This window comes from Stigmatopora argus, chromosome 1 (assembly GCF_051989625.1).
Source record: "Stigmatopora argus isolate UIUO_Sarg chromosome 1, RoL_Sarg_1.0, whole genome shotgun sequence".
Lineage (NCBI taxonomy): Eukaryota > Metazoa > Chordata > Actinopteri > Syngnathiformes > Syngnathidae > Stigmatopora > Stigmatopora argus.
In genome coordinates this window covers 29,393,963-29,415,430 of record NC_135387.1, presented here as the reverse complement: position 1 = coordinate 29,415,430, position 21,468 = coordinate 29,393,963, and the positions used below count along the sequence as shown (strand labels likewise).

Sequence of the window (21,468 nt, the reverse complement as noted above, 5' to 3'; positions counted from 1 at the left end):
AACATCATTAGCCACTCCTTTGCGTTCCAGTGCCGTGCGCGTCAACAAAGAAGCTCCCGGCGGCGGCTAAAAAAAAAAAAAAAAAAAAAAAAAAATTCGGACAACGGGCTTTGTATTCATGTGCCGTCATCTGTGCGTGTGCGGCTGTGCGAGCTCGCCAAAGAAAGCAAGAGAGGAAGCCGCCACCTCTGGCTGTTCCACTGGTCTGGTTTGAATTAGGAACTCCCGCGGGGAGCCCGGCCCGTACTTCCTGTCGACGGAGGTCAGTTTGTGTTTGTACTGGGCGCAGGAAAGAGCAACCAAAAGGGGGGGACGGCTGCACGTGGGTTTGTGGGGACTCTCCCAACAATCAAGTCCAGATGAATTAAGAAGCACCCCCCAAAAAAAACAAAAAAAAAATCTGCCGCCTAGTCCTCTTTTTACCCGGCGACCAAACTTTTGTGGACGTGTCTTTTGAGTAAAGATGGACGACGGTGGCAAAAAGGACAAGGTAGAAAATACCAAAGGAATACGATGTGATGACATTCATTCGCATTTTAATGTCACTATTGAAAGGTTAATTCACTTAAAAAAAGTAAGATGGATTTAAAAATAAAAGGTTAAAAAACAAGAGTGCATGGAAAAAAGAACGTGATGGACAAGATGTAGCTAAACACCGCCCTCCAGAGGCTAATGGGGAGAATACATCGACGATGACTTTAAATTGATTGTCATTTACGTTGAGGCATTTAATGACATTTCTTGCTATATTTGCATTTTAAACCTATTTTGATAAAGACAATACCTCTTATTTATGACGTTAAGTTCATCAAAATTTACCCCAAAAAATAAGGGAAAGCTATTTTTGTGTTTTTCTGCGCTTCCATGTTAATTTAAGTGAAAACTAAATTGTCCAATCGGTGTGAAGGCTGTTTATCCACCTGACTTATCAATGAAAAAACGTATTTCTGGACTACCAATTTCCACTACAATTACAATAAAATAAAACACCATCAAACAGCAAATGTCCTCATTTTTTTCAGACCACATTATTTTTCTTGTTTTAAGCATTAACAAGTACTAGTGTAAAAAAATATCATTTATGTCTCTACGAGCACTGGGCGGAGCGTTGCATTTTTTCAGTGTTTTTTTCCCGTTAGTTAGTGCGAATGGTGGAGCAATCGCTAATACGAGAGGAGTATAGCTCATGTATTGAATCAATAAAACCCTAACAAAAGATATGAATTAACAATTGTGAGTTAACTCACTTTAGATAAGACAAAACAATTAATTAGCATCTCAAAAGCATTATTACAAGGGTGTCAGAATCGGGTTGGTTCGCGGGCCGCTTTAACGTCAACTCAATTTCATGTGGGCCGGACCATTTTAGATATAATATTTAGATTTTTTTTAATACATGGATTAAAAGAACTGGATTAAAAGCCCTGAATATTCCGGTTTTTATAGATCTAAAACAATGTTGATTTTAGCTTTTTTAATATATTTTTAGATTTTACAAAATGATTTTTGAACTAAAAACACAGAAAAAAATGGATTCAAAAATGACAATTATTGATTTAAAAGGGGGAAAATCTGGAAATGTAATATACATCTATACGCTTCATTTTAATTTGATCCTAAAACAGAAAGTCGGCACTCATGATTTACTTTTCCGGGCCACACAAAATGATGCGGCGGGCCAGTTTTGGCCCCCGGGCCGCCACTTTCACACATGTGCATTATTACCATAACCATGTACATGTCTACATACCTGTCAATTTATACGTTATACCCGTATAGTGTACGTTTTTTGATCATTTCAAATTGTGTATGGTGTATAACAACTTTTGTACGGGATTTTTTTAAGTGCATTTTTTTGCAAAAAACGTTCGTTTTACCCATTTTGGCTCTATTTCGGATCGTCTCGGTCACTGGTAGCAGATGAAAACGCCATCGTCGACTGCTAATATTGTCATACTTTAAGCATGATATGTGAATCATGTCCGCCATTTCACTATATAAATATATAGTGCGTCAGCAAGCAATGTACCCAGACAGTCAAACTGTCAGCGTCATACAGCGACATCTACAGCATTTAGAATTTACTGCATACACAAGGCGCACCAACTGATTGGGCGCCCCGTCCACTTTGGAGAAAATTTTCGACTTTTAAGTGCGCCCTATGTGAGTAAATATGTGCCGGGTGGCATTTGTACAGTTTATTATCACTTAATAAGGGGAATTGCAATCATAATAAGGGGAGCAATTGGCAGGTTGACAAGGTATGCATTATTTTTCTTGTTTGAAGCATTAACATCTATTAATGTACAAATATTAACCCTTTTAGCTAATGTAAAGTCAAATCAATAAAACACTAACAAAACAAGATATGAATGAAAACTTGTGAGACAACTGATTTTAGACAAGGCGTAGCAAATTAGAACCTAAAATAAGCAATACAGTAATACCTCGATTATTGCGGTTAATGTGGACCAAACATGGCCGCGATAATTGAAAAATCGCAAAGTAGGGTCACCCCTATTTAAAATAAAATAAATGAAAAAAAAATGAAAAAAATTGAAGTAGGGTCACCCCTATTTAAAATAAAATAAATAAAAATAAAAATAAAAATTTGAAGTAGGGTCACCCCTATTTAAAATAAAATAAATACAAAAAAAATGTGAAGTAGGGTCACCCCGATTTAAAATAAAAATAAAAAAATAAAAATTGAAGTAGGGTCACCCCTATTAAAAAAATATACATATATAAACTTCTTCAGTGTAGCAAGAATGGCTTCTGGTTACCAATTTTAGCATGGATTTTCATTTTTTTATGAACTTAAAAAAATTAAATCCACAATGTAGTGAACCCGCAAAAGTTGAAGCGTGAAATGTTGAGGTATTACTGTACTAAAAAATGCAATGTTTGACACCCCAAAAAGAAAGACGGATGGTTTTAAGTTTTGTTTTACCAATTTGGCGAAGGCCTTACCTTTGATTTTGATTCCGATGTCGTTGTCGTCATCGTCAGAGTCGCTTTCAAACAAACCTTTAAACTCCTTTTTGTCTTCGGCTTTCTTCTCCTGAAGCTTTTTGCGTTTAATCTCTGGCAAATCTAGATCCTCCATCTTTACAAAACAGAAAAGAGTATTATTTTTTTGCACATTTTTTTCCCAAAACGGTGTTTGATTTTGATTACTCATGGCAAAGGCTGCCAGTCATAAAAGCACAAATTCATTTATTTTTGCTTGTCTAATTACCCTTTCTTTGCCAGATATCTCCAACTGAATCTCCTTTTCTCTCAATTTCTTCCATTGGCTGTAGAATTTACTGAGAGGAGTTCCTTCTTTCTGAATGACTTTCTCCCAGGCCACCTGAAGTGGGATAAAAATCAAAATTAGACCACCAGGTAAACAAAACTTCCTATCGAGACATAAAAAAAATAAAATCCCAAGGCAAAACACACTCAAGCCCACCATTACTTGAATTTATCTCTTTATTCAATTCATTTTTTTAATTTAATGTTTGGAAAATGACTGGTGTATGCATATGGAATTAGATGTATTTTTAATACTCACAGCCTTTTCTCTAATTTGTGTATTTAAAAAAAATCCTTCAAATTGGATCATTCAATTAACTGATTCATTTGATTTAAAATGATATAATTTGGTTATTGCTCTTATCTCATCAACTGAGGGCCACAAAAAATATTCTCTCCGGACCACAACTGGCCCCCAGCCCGCAGGTTTGAGACCCTTGTCCCATTTTTTACCCCATTCAAATTGGATTATCCAATTAACTGATTCAATTGATTTAAAATGATATATTTTGCTTGTTATTGCTCTTAAACTCATACCAAAAGAGGGCCACCAAAAAAATTCCCAGGACCGCAATTGGCCCTCAGCCCGCAGGTTAGAGACACCTGTCCCATATTCTACCCCCCTCAATATCAATCATCCAATTAATCGATTCATTTCATTAAATATTAGATCGTTTGGTTATTGCTCTTAAACTCATCAAATGACAGCCACAATAAAATCATCCGGGGACCACAATTGGCCCACAGATTTGAAACCCCTATCCTATATTTGCACAATAAAAACAGTTAAGGAAAAAGTCATTTGTCCACGAAAGGGCTAAATGGACAGAATGTCCTTGAACTGAATGAAATCAAATGATAAATAAATGGCGGTATTTTGCAACGTGCTAATGCCATGCATTTGTTCATTTGCCTTTGTTGCTGACAATTAGATAATCCGGGTGGGCTGCTTCGTGGCCAGGAGGGGTCCCTGGCCTTTTGCACAGCGGCGGGGTGACGTCCCCTTTCCTCTCTCGCCCGCGGGGACACCTCCGCCGCCGCGGCTCTGCTGCCAGGAAGCGGATGCCATGGTGACAACATCCATTGAGACAGCCGTGGCGGCGGCGGCGGTAGCGGCGCCGGCGAGATCTCGGCAGGAGCCGAGCTGTCTGTTTGTCTAGTGCGCTCGTGTTTGCACATCTTATTGCCTCAACCGCCTATAATCACTAAAACCCATCTTTTCCCTGATTTGGACCAGACGGATGAGGTTGTAAAAGTTGGGATCTGAGGGAGTGTCACAAATGGACGGATTGATGATTACGTGACATCCTATCTTATCCAGTATCGCGGTATCTAAAACTAGAAAACGTGTTACTCTGAACTAGACCTGCACGATATATGGTTTGAACATGATACTTGATACAAAATACAGTGGTACCTCGACCTACGATCCGCTCGTGGTACGACAAAAATTTCGATCGAATAATTCGCCCGCGATACGATCAAAATTTCGAGATGCGACCAAGCCAGGTGGCCATGACATGAGAGGCTGTTTATCATTGTAGCGCACTGTCCTTTTTTGACGCATCTCTTTCGTGTATAACAGATATCTACGAGCACTGAACGGTTTCTTTCGCCTACAAATGGACCAGGAAACGCACAACTCGCATGCGTGGGCAAAAAGAGGGCTTTCTGGGTAATGAAGTATACTCGTGCACACAACACCGATAGCCAATGGCACCCTTTCTCAGAATAAAACTTCATTACCCACAATCAATACGTGGGTAGGCTGTTATTCCTTCCTTAGTCTGTTAGCTCCCGCGATCGCTCATTCAAGACTACTTCTCGTTGGCAAGTGGTCGTACGTTATCCTATTGTGAGGACATCTGTGTGCATCATTTTCAGAATATTTTGAAGGGAAGACAACAGCAAACAGCCCATCGATAGCGAACGTGAGGGTGGAGGCGTGGCAAAGAGCTAACCCGGCCAGAACGAAGGTTTAAAAAAAGATTAAAACAAAATTAGAATTCAGTTTTGTGTAAAGTTACATTAAACGTATGTTTGAGTGTCTGTATATATTAATCCAAGTTCATTTAAAATTGTTTGTTCCGTTTCCGAGTGCGTTGTCGTGGGAAAAAAAACTGAAATTTAATATACATCTATACTCTTCATTTTAATTTGATCCTAAAAAAGAAAGTCACCACTCATGATTGACTTTCCCGGGCCACACAAAATGATGCGGCGGGCCAGATTTGGCCCCCAGGCCGCCACTTTGACACCTGTGCACTAGAAGGTTCTAAGATAAAGGAATTTCATACCATGATAAACCAATGTAGTGTTACATCTACTTAAGAAAATAATTGGTTCCAGAAGATGTTTCGTAACCTGAATTTGAACTGGATTAAAGTCCCTGAATATTCAGTTTTTTTATAGATTTAAACCAATGTTTATTTTAGCTGTATTTTAAATATATTTTTAGATTTGACAAAATGATTTTTGAACTAAAAACACAGAAAAAATGGATTAAAAAATGACAATTATTGATTTAAAAGGGGGAAAATCAGGAAATTTAATATACATCTATACTCTTCATTTTAATTTGATCCTAAAACAGAAAGGCAGCACTCATGATTTACTTTCCCGGGCCACACAAAATGATGCGGCGGGCCCGATTTGGCCCCCGGGCCGCCCCTTTGACACCTGTGCTTTAATGTAATTCAATCATGTTCAATAAAGATTTTTAATTTTTTTGTATTCTATTCATAGGGGTAAACTACACACTAATTCCGTGTTTCTTTTGGACAAAGTTTACCCGTGCAAATTCCACACGGCAAAATGTTAGGGGTGAATATTAATACTGCCAATTTGTAGCCCCTCCCCCCGGTACCCACTCACCACAGCGTTGGTGTCAGCCACTCCGAAGGTGACGCTCAGTCGTTTCGCCGTGATGTAGTCGCCGTTTTCCTGCACCTTCTCGAGCAGCTGGCGTATCGGCTTGCAGTAATTGGCCACTTTGCATTCTTTCAGGAAGGCTTTCAGCTAAACGGGGAACGGGGGTCGGTTTGAGGAGCGCAACGTTTACGGCGTCCGTCGGCGACCGTTCCGGATGAGAGGCGGCGCCAAGAAACAATTAGGAAAGTGAAGTACCTGAATTATGGTGGGAAGGGCGAGCTCAGGGAAGCCGATGGAGCTGGACTGAGTTTGGAAATGCTCCAGCATTAGGTCGTAGAGTTGGTCGATCAAGCCATCCTAAAAGGGAGTCGGAGGGAAAAAATAAGTTTGATGCATTTACCGTATTTTCTTGCATATAAGCCACATTTGTAACTAAAAAAAATGACTGAATCAAGGGTATGGCTTATATGCGCACAAGACTTGCCATACGCTTTCGGCAGTAGATGTCGGCAAAGTAACATTTACTAAGTTTGAGTTTGATTTATTTACTGTATTTTCTCGCATGTAAGCCGCATTTGGAACTAAAAAAAACAATGACTGAATCAAGGGTACGGCTTATATGCGCACAAGACTTGCTATACGCTTTCAGCTGTAGATGTGAGCAAAGTAACATTTACTAAGTTTGAGCTTGATTTATTTACCGTATTTCTCGCATATAAGCCGCATTTGTAACAAAAAAATGATGACTGAATCAAGGGTGCGGCTTATATGCGCACAAATTAGACTTGCTATACGCTTTCAGCAGTAGATATCGGCAAAGTAACATTTACTAAGTTTGAGCTTGATTTATTTACCGTATTTTCTCGCATATAAGCCGCATTCGTATTTTTAAAAAATGATGACTGAATGAAGGGTACGGCTTATATGCGCACAAGACTTGCTATATGCTTTCAGCATTAGATGTCGGCAAAGTAACATTTACCAAGTTTGAGCTTGATTTATTTACCGTATTTTCTCGCATATGAGCCGCATTTGGAACTAAAAAAAATGACTGAATGAAGGGTACGGCTTATATGCGCACAAGACTTGCTATACGCTTTCGGCAGTAGATGTCGGCAAAGTAACATATACAATCTGTTGGTTATTTTCTGTTTTGCAGTAAGAAAACAAGCATTACTGCATGAATTAAATGATATTGACCCTAATAATGTCTTTTGATTCATAAAGTATCTCAGAAATACCACGAGCGATGATTTTTCTAAAGATTTTTCCTTCAAAGTAACACATTTGTACTCCCTATTAAAACAATGACTATGGAGGTGAAAATTGTCAATCAAGATGCGGCTTATACGTGAGAAATTGTAAAATTCAACGATTTTAGGGCAATTTTAAGGGTGTGCGGGGTCAACTTATATGCGAGTAAATACGGTAATAAGGGACAGCACATATTAATGAACATTTACTATTCATGTTAATGATCACATATATATGTAAATATGTAAGATTGAAGCCAAGGGCTAATTTCCATCTTTATAGTCCGTACAATGCGCTATGTTTGAAAATCCAATCAACATTTATTAAACACTTTTGTCAGGGTTTATGCAGGATGATTCCGGAAAAGACGGCAGATTTTCGGGAGTGTGTGCCGAGTACGAGGGAAAGGGGGCCATTCCAAACCACGTGGGGAATAATCCCAGCATGCCGTGCTGCAATCCTCTGTGCTGCGGCGCGGAGCGTGGTGACTTAGAGACAGTTTTAAAGGCTTGGAAGGAGAGCTTTGAGGACTCAATCCCCTTGAGGGTGCATAGACGCGGACTTGACGCAAAGTGTCAGGTGTCTAACGTGAAAACAACATCAGCCGACGCCCGAATTGCTCATTGGATCGGCTTGCAATCATTTAAAATCAGTTCAAATGTTTGACATTTGACAACTACAGTGGTACCTCGATATACGACCTTAATTCATTCCGGGACTGAGCTCATATGTCGATTTTCTCGTAACTCAAACGAACGGTTCCCATAGAAATGAACTCAAAACAAATTAATTCGTTCCAACCCTCTGAAAAAACGGTACACGGTCGATTGGTCGCCGGTGTTTTGGTCGCCCGGAAGGTTATTGATAATTACCATTTAAATGGTTGCTCAAATTCCCTAAATACAAACTCCGAATGACTATTTAGTCATACTTAATACCCTAGTAATTATTAGGCTAAAGAAAAGCTCCAAATTTCCTGGACTTTTATTGTTTTTTGTTGGAGAACTTGTTAAGACCCGGACTGACGTAGCTTCTTAAAGGGACAACGCATGTACATACAAACTCTTCTACACTCACACGTCAGCTCAGTGAAACTGCTCATGGCCATTGTTGGCTTTCATTGATGCGTAGACCGTATTGTTTTACCTTGTTTTGTCGCCGGTCTTTTGGTCGACCGTTGTCGCGGTCGGGGTGACCAAAAGACCGGCGACCAATCGACCGCACACGGAAAAAACACGAAAAACAGGATATTGGATTGGAAAAAAACATTTGCATTTGTTCTAATTGGCCATCTATTAACAAAGTAACAAATAACTAGTGGTTTAATAGTACTCAAATGTGTTTAATAGTACTATAATTAGACAGATTTCGCGGAGGGGAGTGAGAGGGACTTTTTGCACGGCAACACGCTCGTAACATAACAAACAAATTTAAATGAACTTGGATTACGATGCAGACACACTCAAAAATAAGTTGAATCTAACCTTACACTAAACTTAATTGTAATTTTGTTTGACATTTTGATACCTTTTTTCTCCCGGGTTGGCTCTATTAGCCCCGCCTCCACCCTGAATTTCAGATGCAACCTATCGAGGGTTGTTTGCTTTTGTCTTCCCTTCAAAATATTCCCAAAATGATGCACACAAATGTCCTCACAATAGGATAACGCACGGCCACTCGCCAACGAGAAGTAGTATATACTCCTCTCGTATTAGCGAACAAGCTCCGCCATTCGCACTGACTAATGGAAAAAAAAACACTGAAAAAAAATGCAAGGCTCCACCCAGTGCTCGTAGAGATATTACACAAGGGAGTTGTGACCAGAAAGACAGTGCCCATGATGTTATGGTATATCAAAATGTGTCTTGTATCTCAAGATAAATATTTGCTTAAACTTTTACTCGTATCTCAAATTGCTCGTATGTCGAGGTACCACTGTATAAACATTCATTAATCAATCAAGTTCGAGTTTTGAGCTATGGATTTGTCCTGATGTTTCTGTAGATTTTATCAAGAGTGGCTAAGTTGTTATTGCGGATTATTTTTTGTGATTAATAAATACCTTGTATGCTTTCTCCAACAGGTTGATTTTGTTGAGCTTCAAGATGACGGCAAAATTGATTGGTTTGTTGCTAATTCGGCCTGGTTTTTTGTTGAAGTCCACTTGCTCCAAAACCTGAGAAGGAAATTGTCAACACGGACATGTGAGACATGTAAGGCATGTGTTTATATATAAAAATAATTATGAAGGATTCTAAAAGAAAAACAAAAAAAACTATGAAGGATTCTTAAAGTATATACATAAGATTTTAGACTTTATTAACACTATTAATTGTATAATGTGTTCATAAAGATAAAATATATTAAAATAATTATGAAGGATTCAAAAAGTACATAAGTAAAATTTTTAGACTTTAACACTGTATTAATTGTATAAATGTATTTATAATGATCAAAAATATATTAAAATAATTATGAAGGATTCTAAAAGTACATAAGTAGAATTTTAGACTTGATTAATATTGAATTAATTGCACAAATGTATTAATAATGATAAAAAAATAATTATAATAATTATGAAGAATTCTAAAAGTACATAACTAAAATTTTACACTTTACTAACATTGTTTTAAATGTATTTATAGTGATCAAAAATATATACAAATAAAATATAAAGGATTATAAAAGTACATAAGTAAAGTTTTAGACTTAATTAACATTGTATTAATTGTACAAATGATTTTATAATGATAAAAAAAAAGAAATTATGAAGGATTCTAAAAGTACATAACTAAAATTTTACACTTTACTACCATTGTATTAAATGTATTTATAGTGATCAAAAATATATACAAATAAAATAAAAACAAAGGATTCTAAAAGCATATAAGTAAAATTTGAGCCTTGATTAACATTGTATTTATAATGATAAAAAAAATATAAATACATATATATATATATATATATATATATATATATATATATATATATATATATATATATATATATAATTGAAGGATTCTAAAAGTACATATTTAAAAGATAATATACAAAAAAAGACGCTAAAGGGTTACGGATGACAAAAAAAGTTGAAAGTTTAAAGTGTCAACTTTTAAATCGCTAAACTGAAGGCGTTAATGCGCCTTTCTTCCCCCGTCTCTCATTATTCTTTCTACAACGGTCATGTGGGACATTCTTAGCCTGGGACAGAACATTCCAGCCAAAAAAGCGCCGACCGTCATTCGGTCGGTCTGTCGGTCCACATGCTTTGGCTTCCCGCTCGTGGCGAAAATACGCCGCGTGTGCGCGTTTGAAGCTATTTCTGACACCCGCTTATCGTTGTGTGGTTCCGTGCGCCTGTGTGGTCGTTAATGCGCTCAGTGTGTGCGAGGCAGAGCGGCGTCGCTGGCCGTTGCTGTCTCTATAAACAGAGGATGTGGCGGCGGTCTGGGTGGGTGTGGGGTGGGTTTTGGGGGGGCTTGTGGGGAAGTGGGACAACACACGCACGCACACTGCTCAAAAAGCTCCAACTTAAAACCTCCCTTTCTAATGGAGCGGCAAAAAAATGAGAAGCCGCTACTGCTTTAATTAATTCAGGAGCCGACTACCTTGCGTACCTTTTATAAGAAAGAGGGCGAACGAAAAAGGGGAGAGAAAAAAAAGAAAAAAAAAACAACCTTGTTTTTATCTTGGGTTGGCTAAATGGGGCACGGCTTAAACGCGGGTGAACGGACGGTTAAGATGGGGGGGGGGGCTGCGGAGAGGGCAAAGGGAGACAGGATGTGGCCCGCACAGCGTGTTCAGACCCCAGCGCGAACCGCAACCGTGACTTTATCGCTTGTGTCAAACTGATGCACGCATAAACCCACACACAAAGAGCGTTCCCATTGGTGCCGACAGTCGAAAACACTCTCACAAACACACACACGCACGGCGCACCTGATTCCGAGAAGCGGTTTATCGGCGGTGACGTTAAATTTGACGAGGCCACACAGCTCTCGTTTGTTGGCGGAGGCGGAAAAGCAGGACGGAAACTACATTTGTTGGCGGTTTTCCACTCGGGCGGCCACGGTTAATAGATTTATCGAGACCGTCCGAATATCAGATTGGCAACGAGTGTCCTTTGATGGTCATATACCTGGCAACGTATACGTTTTTCCCGTATTTTGATCATTTCAAATTGTGTACGCCATACAACAACTATTGTAAAATGTTTATCAAGTACATTTTTTGGGAAAAACGATCTCGTTTTAGCAATTTTAGCTCTAATCCGGATCGTCTCGGTCACCGGTAGCAGACGTCATCGTCGACTTCTAATATTGTCAGGCTTTAGGCATGCCTTTTCCCTATATAAATATAGCGTGTCAGCAAGCAATGTACCCAGACAGTCAAGTTGTCAGCGTCATACAGTGACATCTACAGAATGTTGAATGTACTGCACTCACTGATTGGGCACGCCGTCCACATTAGATAAAAAATTGAGACTTTTAAGTGCACCCTATGTGAGTAAATATGTGCCGCGTACATTTGTATGTTTTTTATGGCTTAATAAGGGGAATTGCAGTCATTAATAAGGGGAGCAATTGACCGAGGTTGCCAGATATGCCATTGAAGAGAAAAAATACTCGTACGTTTTTTAATCGCTTAATAAGGGGAATTGTAATCATTAATAAGGGGAGCAATTGGCCAAGGTTGCCAGATATGCCATTGAAAAAGAGAAATAAATACTCACTTGTATGTTTTTTAATCGCTTAATAAGGGGAATTGTAATCATTAATAAGGGGAGCAATTGGCCGAGGTTGCCAGATATGCCATAGAAGAGAAAAAAATACTCACTTGTACGTTTTTTTAATCGCTTAATAAGGGGAATTGTAATCATTAATAAGGGGAGCAATTGACCGAGGTTGCCAGATATGCCATTGAAGAAGAGAAAAAAATACTCGTACGTTTTTTTTTTTTAATCGCTTAATAAGGGGAATTGTAATCATTAATAAGGGGAGCAATTGACCGAGGTTGCCAGATATGCCATTGAAGAAGAGAAAAAAATACTCACTTGTACGTTTTTTTTAATCGCTTAATAAGGGGAATTGTAATCATTAATAAGGGGAGCAATTGGCTGAGGTTGCCAGATATGCCATTGAAAAAGAGAAAAAATACTTGTGTACATTTTTTTAAATCGCTTAATAAGGGGAATTGTAATCATTAATAAGGGGAGCAATTGGCCAAGGTTGCCAGATATGCCATTGAAAAAGAGAAAAAAATACTCACTTGTACGTTTTTTTAATCGCTTAATAAGGGGAATTGTAATCATTATTAAGGGGAGCAATTGGCCGAGGTTGCCAGGTATGTAGTCGATTGGAAACAGTTTGGACCTAAATAGTTGTCCAAATCCTCTATTTTGGGCTTCTTACGTGTGAATAGTCTAATTTAGAATAATTCCAACTTTTTTTCAGCCAATAGCTTTCTATTCTAATGCACAAAATGAAAAGTCCTGAATTAGATAAGAATAAATAACGGGATTCACAGAGGACCCGATGTGTCGACTCATTAGAAAACTAATTAATTGGTGATAAATCAACCATTAAAAACAATTATTAATGGCTGCCTGTGGCATTGTGGGTGAGTGGTTTGCACGTCTGCCTCACAGTTCTAAAATCAGGGGGTCTAATCCCAGGCTGTGGCTTTACCGCCGACTGCCCGATGTTGGCTGGGATTGGCTCGAGCACCCCTGCGAACTCTGTGTGAATAGCCAGAACTTGATTGATATAAACGATTGAATAATGGCTGACCAAATCCAGGTTTTAAAAATCAATCCTGACATCTCAATTGTATCTTATTTCTGTCTGCCTATCTAGGAGTGTAAAAAAAAACCTAAACGTTTTAGCATCATTAAAGGTGAAAAAAAATGGAAAACGTGGGAATTTTGGTTCATGGTTGTGGAGGAAAAGCAATGGAGTCTTACCTCAGTGAGGAAAGGGAGAACTGGGACAAATGTATTTGTGCTGCTGGATAGCAAAGTGAGGGCTCGGCAACAATGCATCCTCAGAGGATAATATCTGGCTGTGGGGACCAGCCTGGAGAGAAACAACAGATTAGTGGCGCCACCTGCTGGTGGTCAAAGAGACCGGAGCAAGAAAAGATAGAGCAGAGCTGGCAAATACGACAAATCTTTTGTAGTTAACTACGCCAGTTTTTTTTTTTTACCAAACCACTAAATTAAAATTTTTAAAAATCAAGCATTTTTTCCCCCCACAACCTACAGGAAAAAATAAAGATGTTAGTTAGAGCTGCCAAATAATCTGAATCTTTCGTAGTTTACTAAAACAGCTATTACCAAACCACTAAATAAAAAAAATAAAATAAAAAAAACATCAAGCATTTTTTCCCCAACAACTTAAACGAAAAAATAAAGTTATAAATAGTTACAGAGCTGCCAAATAATCTGAATCGTCCACAGTTTGGTCTTTACCAAACTACTAAATTCGTATTTTGTATCAAAACTACGAGAGAAAAAATTCTATGTCTTTTTTTAAAGGATGAAAGTTTTCGTTTTTGGCTCGCCATTTTTTGCAATATCGTGAAAATTCATTTTGAAACAAAACATCATGTTCAGATTAATTTGTGTATTTTTGGACGTCGTAAAAAACATCCAATAATTCATAAAATTAAGTCGCGTGCTCACTTCCTTTTCAATGACATGTTATCAGTTGTTTCAAGCAGTGTAGACGTGTGCTAGCTAAAAGAAAACGTAAAAAATAGCTGATCTGTTTGCGTTATTTTTCATTTCTTTGCAAGAATTAACTATTGAAAAATGGAAACTATTTAAAAATCATTTAGATAAAATTGAGCTTTAATTTTTTAAGCGCTGCTGGCCAATGCCACTCGAAAAAAGGCTCACAAAAATCTGAAAATTGTCTTTAGCCGCTACAAAATATGATTTTTTTATGTTTGGCATTCAGCTATACAATTGGATCTTATCAGCACAATAACAAAGAGTCCTTACTTGATAGTACCAATGATGACTTGGCAGAGCGGATAGATGAGAGGCTGGAGGACCTCACTGGGATGCAAAGCACTGAGGACACGGCACCACAGGCCTAGACAGTGGATGTACTGCCAGTTGTACACCGACTGGTATGTCTCCTAAAAAAGGCAAGATGTCAAGCAGACCCAAAAATAACACTTAAAGGTACCGTATTTTCTCGCATATAGGCCGTATTTGTCGCTCAAAAAATGATGACTGAATCCAGGGCACGGCTTATATGCGCATAAATTAGACTTGACATGCTCGAAACTGCAAGGAGACAAAGACGAAACACTATGACACCCTTAACGCCATGGCGCCATGACGCCATAACGCAAGACAATGCGGCCGATACGGTCATTTCTTTCAAAATAGAGAAATGAGAAATAGATAAGACGCTAAACAAAGTTTATTTTGACGTCTATTAATGAAATTCAAGAAAGAAAATAAACCACACGTTGCATAAAACGTGAAAAAAAACCTGCCATTGCTCGCTCAGGGTGCCGCCATATTACCTAGGGATGACAAACTAGACCGCTACGGACACACTTCCTGGTTGTACTGCTCACATGACTTCCTTTTTGAATTTGTCTGCGTGCAGGCAACACCCTTTTGGAATGTCCAATCCAGCAGACGATTTATAAAGTATCTCAGAAATAGCACGTGCGATGAGTTTTCTTAAGATTTTCCCTTCAAAGTATTGTTTGTACTCCCTATTAAAACCACGAATATGGAGGTGAAAATTGTCAATCAGGGGGCGGCTTATACGAGAGAAATTGTAAGATTCAACGATTTTAAGGCAGTTTTAAGGGTGCGGCTTATACGCGGAATGCGGCTAGTATGCGAGAAAATACAGTAGTTAGTACATTTGTACTCCCCTATTAAAATATGGAGGTGAAAATTATGAACCAGGGTGGTTTTATACGAGGGAAATTGTAAAATTCAACGATTTAAAGGCAATTTTAAGGGTGCGGCTTATATGCGGATGCGACTAATGTGCGAGAAAATACGATGCCTCTGCACTCTAAATCAATGAGATTACCGTATTTTCACGACTATAAAGCGCACATAAAAGTCTTAAATTTTCTCCAAACTAGACAGGACGCCTTATAATCCAGTGCGCTTTATAGATGGACCAATACTAAAATTGTTATCACGATAAAATAAAATAAATCAGTGGATAGGGTACACCATCCTCTACAGCTCTCACAACTACGGCAAGCAGCCCCCGCCCGACTCGACTATTTTCCCCGTAGAAAAAGGACTGCGCAGTGACTGCTGGGATATGTAGTTCTTTTGTCAATACACCCAATGGATTGTGGCCTGTATACATCGACATCAACACAGCTTGACGAAGCATGGAAAGCAGCCTTGGAAAAATTACGCTAGCTACTAGCTAGCTATTATTTGGGATTGGATTGTGGCCGCCTGGACGAACGTATAAAACCCAGCGTTTTCGATGACTCATTTGGACAATTGTTCAATTCGGACACAGAAAATGATGACTTTGATGGATTTGTGGGTGATGATGACGTGAGTACATTGTAAAATGGCTAAATAAAGTACAACCCAACTCAGTTTTGCTTCCTGTTTTTAGCGTGTGGGTGTACCGTGTATGTTTAAGCTGGTGTATGTTTTGCCATGCCTGGCTGCGTCTTTAAAAACGGTGCGTCCTTTGTGTGTGTCAAATACAGAAATATCACTCGTTATTGACACTGTGGCTAAAAATATGACGCCCCGTACAGTCGTGAAAATATGGTACATCTCATATCCTCCTCCGGTTTTTGAAGTCTGTCTACCTGAGCTCGTTAAGATGACGATAAACCAACCTTTTTCTTCATGGTCATGGCGTTCCTGAGATGGATGGCCAGCTGACGGATGTAGATGAAAGCTTGCTGGTAAGTGGCATGCGTGTCCAAGGCGTACATCTCGGTGAGCGTGCGCTGCATGAAGTTAATCATGGGGAGCGCGTTGGGAGACGTGAACTTGCAGTTTTTCACGTAGGCGATGTACATTTGCTGCGGGGATTAGAAAGGCGTGCGTTTTTCTTTCGGGCAATCCATGGCGAGAGAAATGACCACGGTGACGTTTTTTTTGTCCCCCACCTTAAGAATGGGAGCCAGATAAGTTTCTTGCTTGTGTCTGCAGATTTTGTTGAGGGTCAGAAAGGCAAAGACTCGACAGGTCTCCTCTCCTGTGCTCCACTGCTTCATCAGTTGCTGAAAACAGGCATTGGTCTCAATTCATACAGTTGTGAGGAAATGCCTCTAGGTACAACATTTTCAGGTTATGAAACGGTTTGTGATGGAAATAAGTGCCTTAAGATACGAAAACAAGATCCAAGTTACAAAAACGTCAATACAGTGGTACCTTGACATATGAATGCCCCGACATACGAGCAATTTGAGAATAAATACTCAACAAATAAGTCAAAAATAAATAAGTAGTCAACATTAGTAAGTAGCCAACATGAATAAGTGGTCACATAAATTTGTTTTTTTTTCCCGTTAGTCAGTGCGAATGGCGGATCGATCGCTAATACGAGAGGAGTATATACTACTTCTCGTTGGCAGGTGGTCGTGCGTTATCTTATGGTGAGGACATTTGTGTGCATCATTTTCTGAATATTTTGAAGGGGAATACAAAAGCAAACAACCCTCGATAGGTTCCATCTGAAAGGCAGGGTGGAGGCGGGGCAAATAGAGCCAACCCGGGAGAAGAAAGGTATACAAATTTAAAACAAAATTAGAATTAAGTTTAAGTTTTAAACTTATTTTTTTGTCATGTTACGACCGCGTTTCTGTGCAAAAAGTCTCTCTCTAATTTTAGTATTAAACACATTTTAGTAGTATTAAACCATTAGTTATGTGTTATTTTGTTAATAGATGGAAAATTAGAACAAATAAAAATGTTTTCCAATCTAATATCCTGTTTTGGGTGTTTTTCAGAAGGTTGGAACAAATTAATTTGTTTTAAATTGCAATTAAGTTTAGTGTAAGGTTAGATTAAATTTATTTTTGAGTGTGTCTGCATCGTAATCCAAGTTCATTTACATTTGTTTGTCATGTTACGACCGTGTTGCCGTGCAAAAAGTTTCTCTCCAATTTTAGTAATAAACACATTTTACTACTAATAAACCACTATTTATTTATTACTTTGTTAATAGATGGCGAATTAGAACAAATAAAAATGTTTCTCCAATCCAATATCCTGTTTTGGGTGTTTTTTCAGAGGGTTGGAACGAATTAATTTGTTTTTTAGTTCATTTCTATGGGAAACCTTCATTTGAGTTACGAATAAATCAACATATGAACTCAGTCCCGGAACGAATTAAGCTCATATCTCGAGGTACCACTGTACATCACCTGTACCCGTCATACAATTTCTGAAATGTTCAACTTACAAAAAAAGTTCACGAACCAATTAATTTCATAAGTAGAGATCCGACTGTATATCAGCCTCAATTATCTCCTTATAAAATTGTCAATCGTCTTTTTTTAAACCGGTATGAGCCCTTGAAAATCCCATTTTGATCAAACATACCTTGACCAAGTGGCGACACGGTTGAGGAAGACAAAGAAAATACGGTGCGAGCGTATTGGCATGCCGCAAGACAGCGCTGATCACCGTGCGCTCCGTTAAGCAGGATAACAACTGTGGAAGAAGAGCTAGAGTTAGAAACGAAACGCGGGAATAATTTGACATTTTTCAGAACACAGACGGACCTGAACGACGCCGCTGAGATACATCTTGATGTCAGTTTGCATCTTCTGCCATTTCTTACTAGTCTGTGGGAGAACCAGCCTAAAAAACAACAGCGAAAGAAGAAAATCAATATTTTATTTTGACAGTCAAACGTCAGTGGCGAATGTGGATACTTTTTCTGGTTCTTATTGGGCTTCAATTCGAGCATCTGCTGGAAGGCGCCGTGAATGTTTCGGATGCAGAAGAGGACCAGGGAATTAAACGCTGTGGAGAGAGTTATAATTATTAATGTGTACAGCCACTGTTATTTTGGCTATTGTGTTATATTTTAAAATCGGACTATAGTAATAACCTCACAACTTCGCGGATCGACTATGGCGGATTCGCCAAATACGATAAAGTTAGGAACAATAATTCCAACATGAAATGGGGAAAATGGTCAAGTCACAATTGGAGATAATTTCACTGGTCACTAGAGAGGAATCAAATATAATGACAGAGGGTTTTAAAAGTCTAAATAATATTAAGTTAACACTATGAAAAGACTGTAGCTACATTGCGGCTATTCACCTATTGCACATGTGTCAAAGTGGCGGCCCGGGGGCCAAATCTGGCCCGTCGCATCTTTGTGTGGCCCGGGAAAATAAATGATGAGTGCCGACTTTCTGTTTTAGGATCAAATTAAAATGAAATTTCGGAATATTCAGGTCTTTTAATCCATGTATTAAAAAAATCTAAATATTATATCTAAAATGGTCCGATGTATATTAAATTTCCCGATTTTCCCTCTTTTAAATCAATCATTGTCATTTTTTAATCCATTTGTTGTTTTTAGTTCAAAAATAATTTTGTAAATTCTAAAAATATATTTTAAAAAGCCAAAATAAACATTGTTTTAGATCTATACAAAAACGGAACATTCAGGTCTTTTAATCCATGTATTAAAACAATCTAAATATTATATCTAAAATGGTCCGATGTATATTAAATTTCCTGATTTCCCCCCTTTTAAACCAATCATTGTCATTTTTAATCATTTTTTCTGTGTTTTTAGTTCAAAGATCATACTGTAAAATCTAAAAATATATTTAAAAAAAGCTAAAATAAACATTGTTTTAGATCTATAAAAAAAACTGAATATTCAGGGATTTGAATCAATTTATTTTAAAAAATCTAAATATTATATCTAAAATGGTCCGATGTATATTAAATTTCCTGATTTTCCCCCTTTTAAATCAATAATTGTCATTTTTTAATTATTTTTTTCTGTGTTTTTAGTTCAAAAATCACTTTTTAAAATCTAAAAATATATTTTAAAAAAAGCTAGAATAAACATTGTTTTAAATCTATAAAAACAAGGACTTTTAATCCAGTTCTTTTAATCCATTTATTTAAAAAAAATCTAAATATTATATCTAAAATGGTCCAATGTATATTAAATTTCCTGATTTTCTCCCTTTTAAATCAATAATCGTCATTTTTAATCCATTTTTTTCTGTATTTTTAGTTAAAAATCATTATGTAAAATCTATTTAAAAAATAGCTAAAATAAACATTGTTTTAGATCTATAAAAAAACTGAATATTCAGGTATTTTAATCCAGTTCTTTTAATCCATTTATATAAAAAAATATCTAAATATTACATCTAAAATGGTCCGGCCCACGTGAAATCAAGTTGACGTTAAAGCGCCCCCCGAACCAACCCGAGTCTGACACCCCGGATTCAAACAAACCAAACCTCAAATGTTAACCATGTTCGTGTCATGATAATGTTCGTGTATGAAATTTTGAGCGCTACCTGAGCTGTCAGCCACGACGTATCGGCATTGGATGTCTCCTTCCCCCTTAGTTGTCGCAACGGCAGCCTTGAAAGCTTGGGTGATATCTCTGATGAGACGCATTGAACATTGCTTTTTAAGAGACTCTTTCCAGCCTTGGATCATTTTTTCCGTGACTTTAATGCTGCGGTCGGCCGTCTTGGATTTCTTCGACCCTGTCAGAGGCTCGTCGTCTTCGTCCTCTGCGTCGCTGGCCTCCTACGGGAAAAGGGGGTTTTGTCGACGGGGATTCGGACTCGTTAGCAAATCCACGATGGCGGTCCTACCTCCAGCGTGGTTGGAGGCCGGTGGAACTTGTCTTCATCATCAGAGCTGTCAGAGTCGTCGAAATTCAGGAGGTTCTGGTCATTTTCTTGTAAGAATTGATAAAACTCTGGATCTTTGTCTTTTAATCGAGACAGCTGCTCCTTATGATGGGACGCTTTGGCCGGGTTTAGTTCATCCCTGAAGAAGATAAAGGATTATTTAATAATAAAGTTGGGATGTGTACATTGAAATCGATGAGAATTAGGATGTCATGCTTTGAAATATACTGACAGTGTTGGAAAAATTCGAATTTATACAAGAATATACAGTGGTACCTCGAGATACGAGCTTAATTCGTTCCGGGACTGAGCTCGTATGTCAAATTACTCGTAAGTCAAAGGAACGTTTCCCATAGAAATGAACTAAAAACTAATTAATTCATTCCATCCCTCTGAAAAAAACACCCAAAACCGGATATTGGATTGGAAAAAACATTTTGATTTGTTCTAATTCGCCATCTATTACCAAAGTAACAAATAACTAGTGGTTTAATAGTACTAAAATATGTTTAATAGTATTAAAATTAGGAGAGACTTTTTGCACGGCAACGCGCTCGTAACATAACATAAACAAATTTAAATGAACTTGGATTACGATGCCGAAACACTCAAAAATAAGGTTAATCTAACCTTACACTCAACTTCATTCTAATTTTGCTTGACATTTTGATAGCTTTCTTCTCCCGGGTTGGCTCTATTTGCCCCGCCTCCACACTGACTTTCAGATGCAACCTATCGAGGGTTGTTTGCTTTTGTCTTCCCTTCAAAATATTCCCAAAATGATGCACACAAATGTCCTCACAATAGGATAACGCACGACCACTTGCCAACGAGAAGTAGTATATACTCCTCTCGTATTAGCGGACAAGCTCCGCCATTCGCACTGACTAACGGGTAAAAAAAAAAACACTGAGAAAATGCAAGGCTTCGCCCAGTGCTCGTAGAGACATTACACGAGGGAGTTGCGACAGGAAAGACAGTGGCCATGATGTTCTTATGAGCAGCCTCTCGCGTCCACTGTATGCTCGAATATCAAAATTTGTCTCGTATCTCAAGATAAACACTTGCCCGAAATTTTACTCGTATCTCAAATTGCCGAAGTACCACTGTATTGCAAATCATATAGTCAGGTACAGAAATATTTAAAAAAATGTATTCAATCTTTTTAACATA

At 38.1% G+C, this 21,468-nt stretch overlaps 1 protein-coding gene across 2 annotated transcripts in view; it reads right to left on the bottom strand.

Annotated features, from left to right (window-relative positions):
- The window catches only part of noc2l (NOC2-like nucleolar associated transcriptional repressor), a 53,832-nt gene that overhangs the window by 31,267 nt on the left and 1,097 nt on the right, over positions 1 to 21,468 (bottom strand). For both annotated transcript variants that reach the window (XM_077615433.1, XM_077615424.1), the window contains exons 3-16: positions 20,257 to 20,434; positions 19,951 to 20,188; positions 18,325 to 18,415; positions 18,172 to 18,250; positions 17,990 to 18,100; positions 16,552 to 16,665; positions 16,276 to 16,464; positions 14,426 to 14,565; positions 13,385 to 13,496; positions 9,485 to 9,598; positions 6,424 to 6,525; positions 6,172 to 6,315; positions 3,239 to 3,352; positions 2,971 to 3,106 (exon numbers count right to left, since the gene is read on the bottom strand). In XM_077615433.1, the coding sequence (XP_077471559.1) occupies positions 2,971 to 3,106; positions 3,239 to 3,352; positions 6,172 to 6,315; positions 6,424 to 6,525; positions 9,485 to 9,598; positions 13,385 to 13,496; positions 14,426 to 14,565; positions 16,276 to 16,464; positions 16,552 to 16,665; positions 17,990 to 18,100; positions 18,172 to 18,250; positions 18,325 to 18,415; positions 19,951 to 20,188; positions 20,257 to 20,434 (1,862 nt within the window). The remainder of the gene's footprint in view (positions 1 to 2,970; positions 3,107 to 3,238; positions 3,353 to 6,171; positions 6,316 to 6,423; positions 6,526 to 9,484; positions 9,599 to 13,384; positions 13,497 to 14,425; positions 14,566 to 16,275; positions 16,465 to 16,551; positions 16,666 to 17,989; positions 18,101 to 18,171; positions 18,251 to 18,324; positions 18,416 to 19,950; positions 20,189 to 20,256; positions 20,435 to 21,468) is intronic.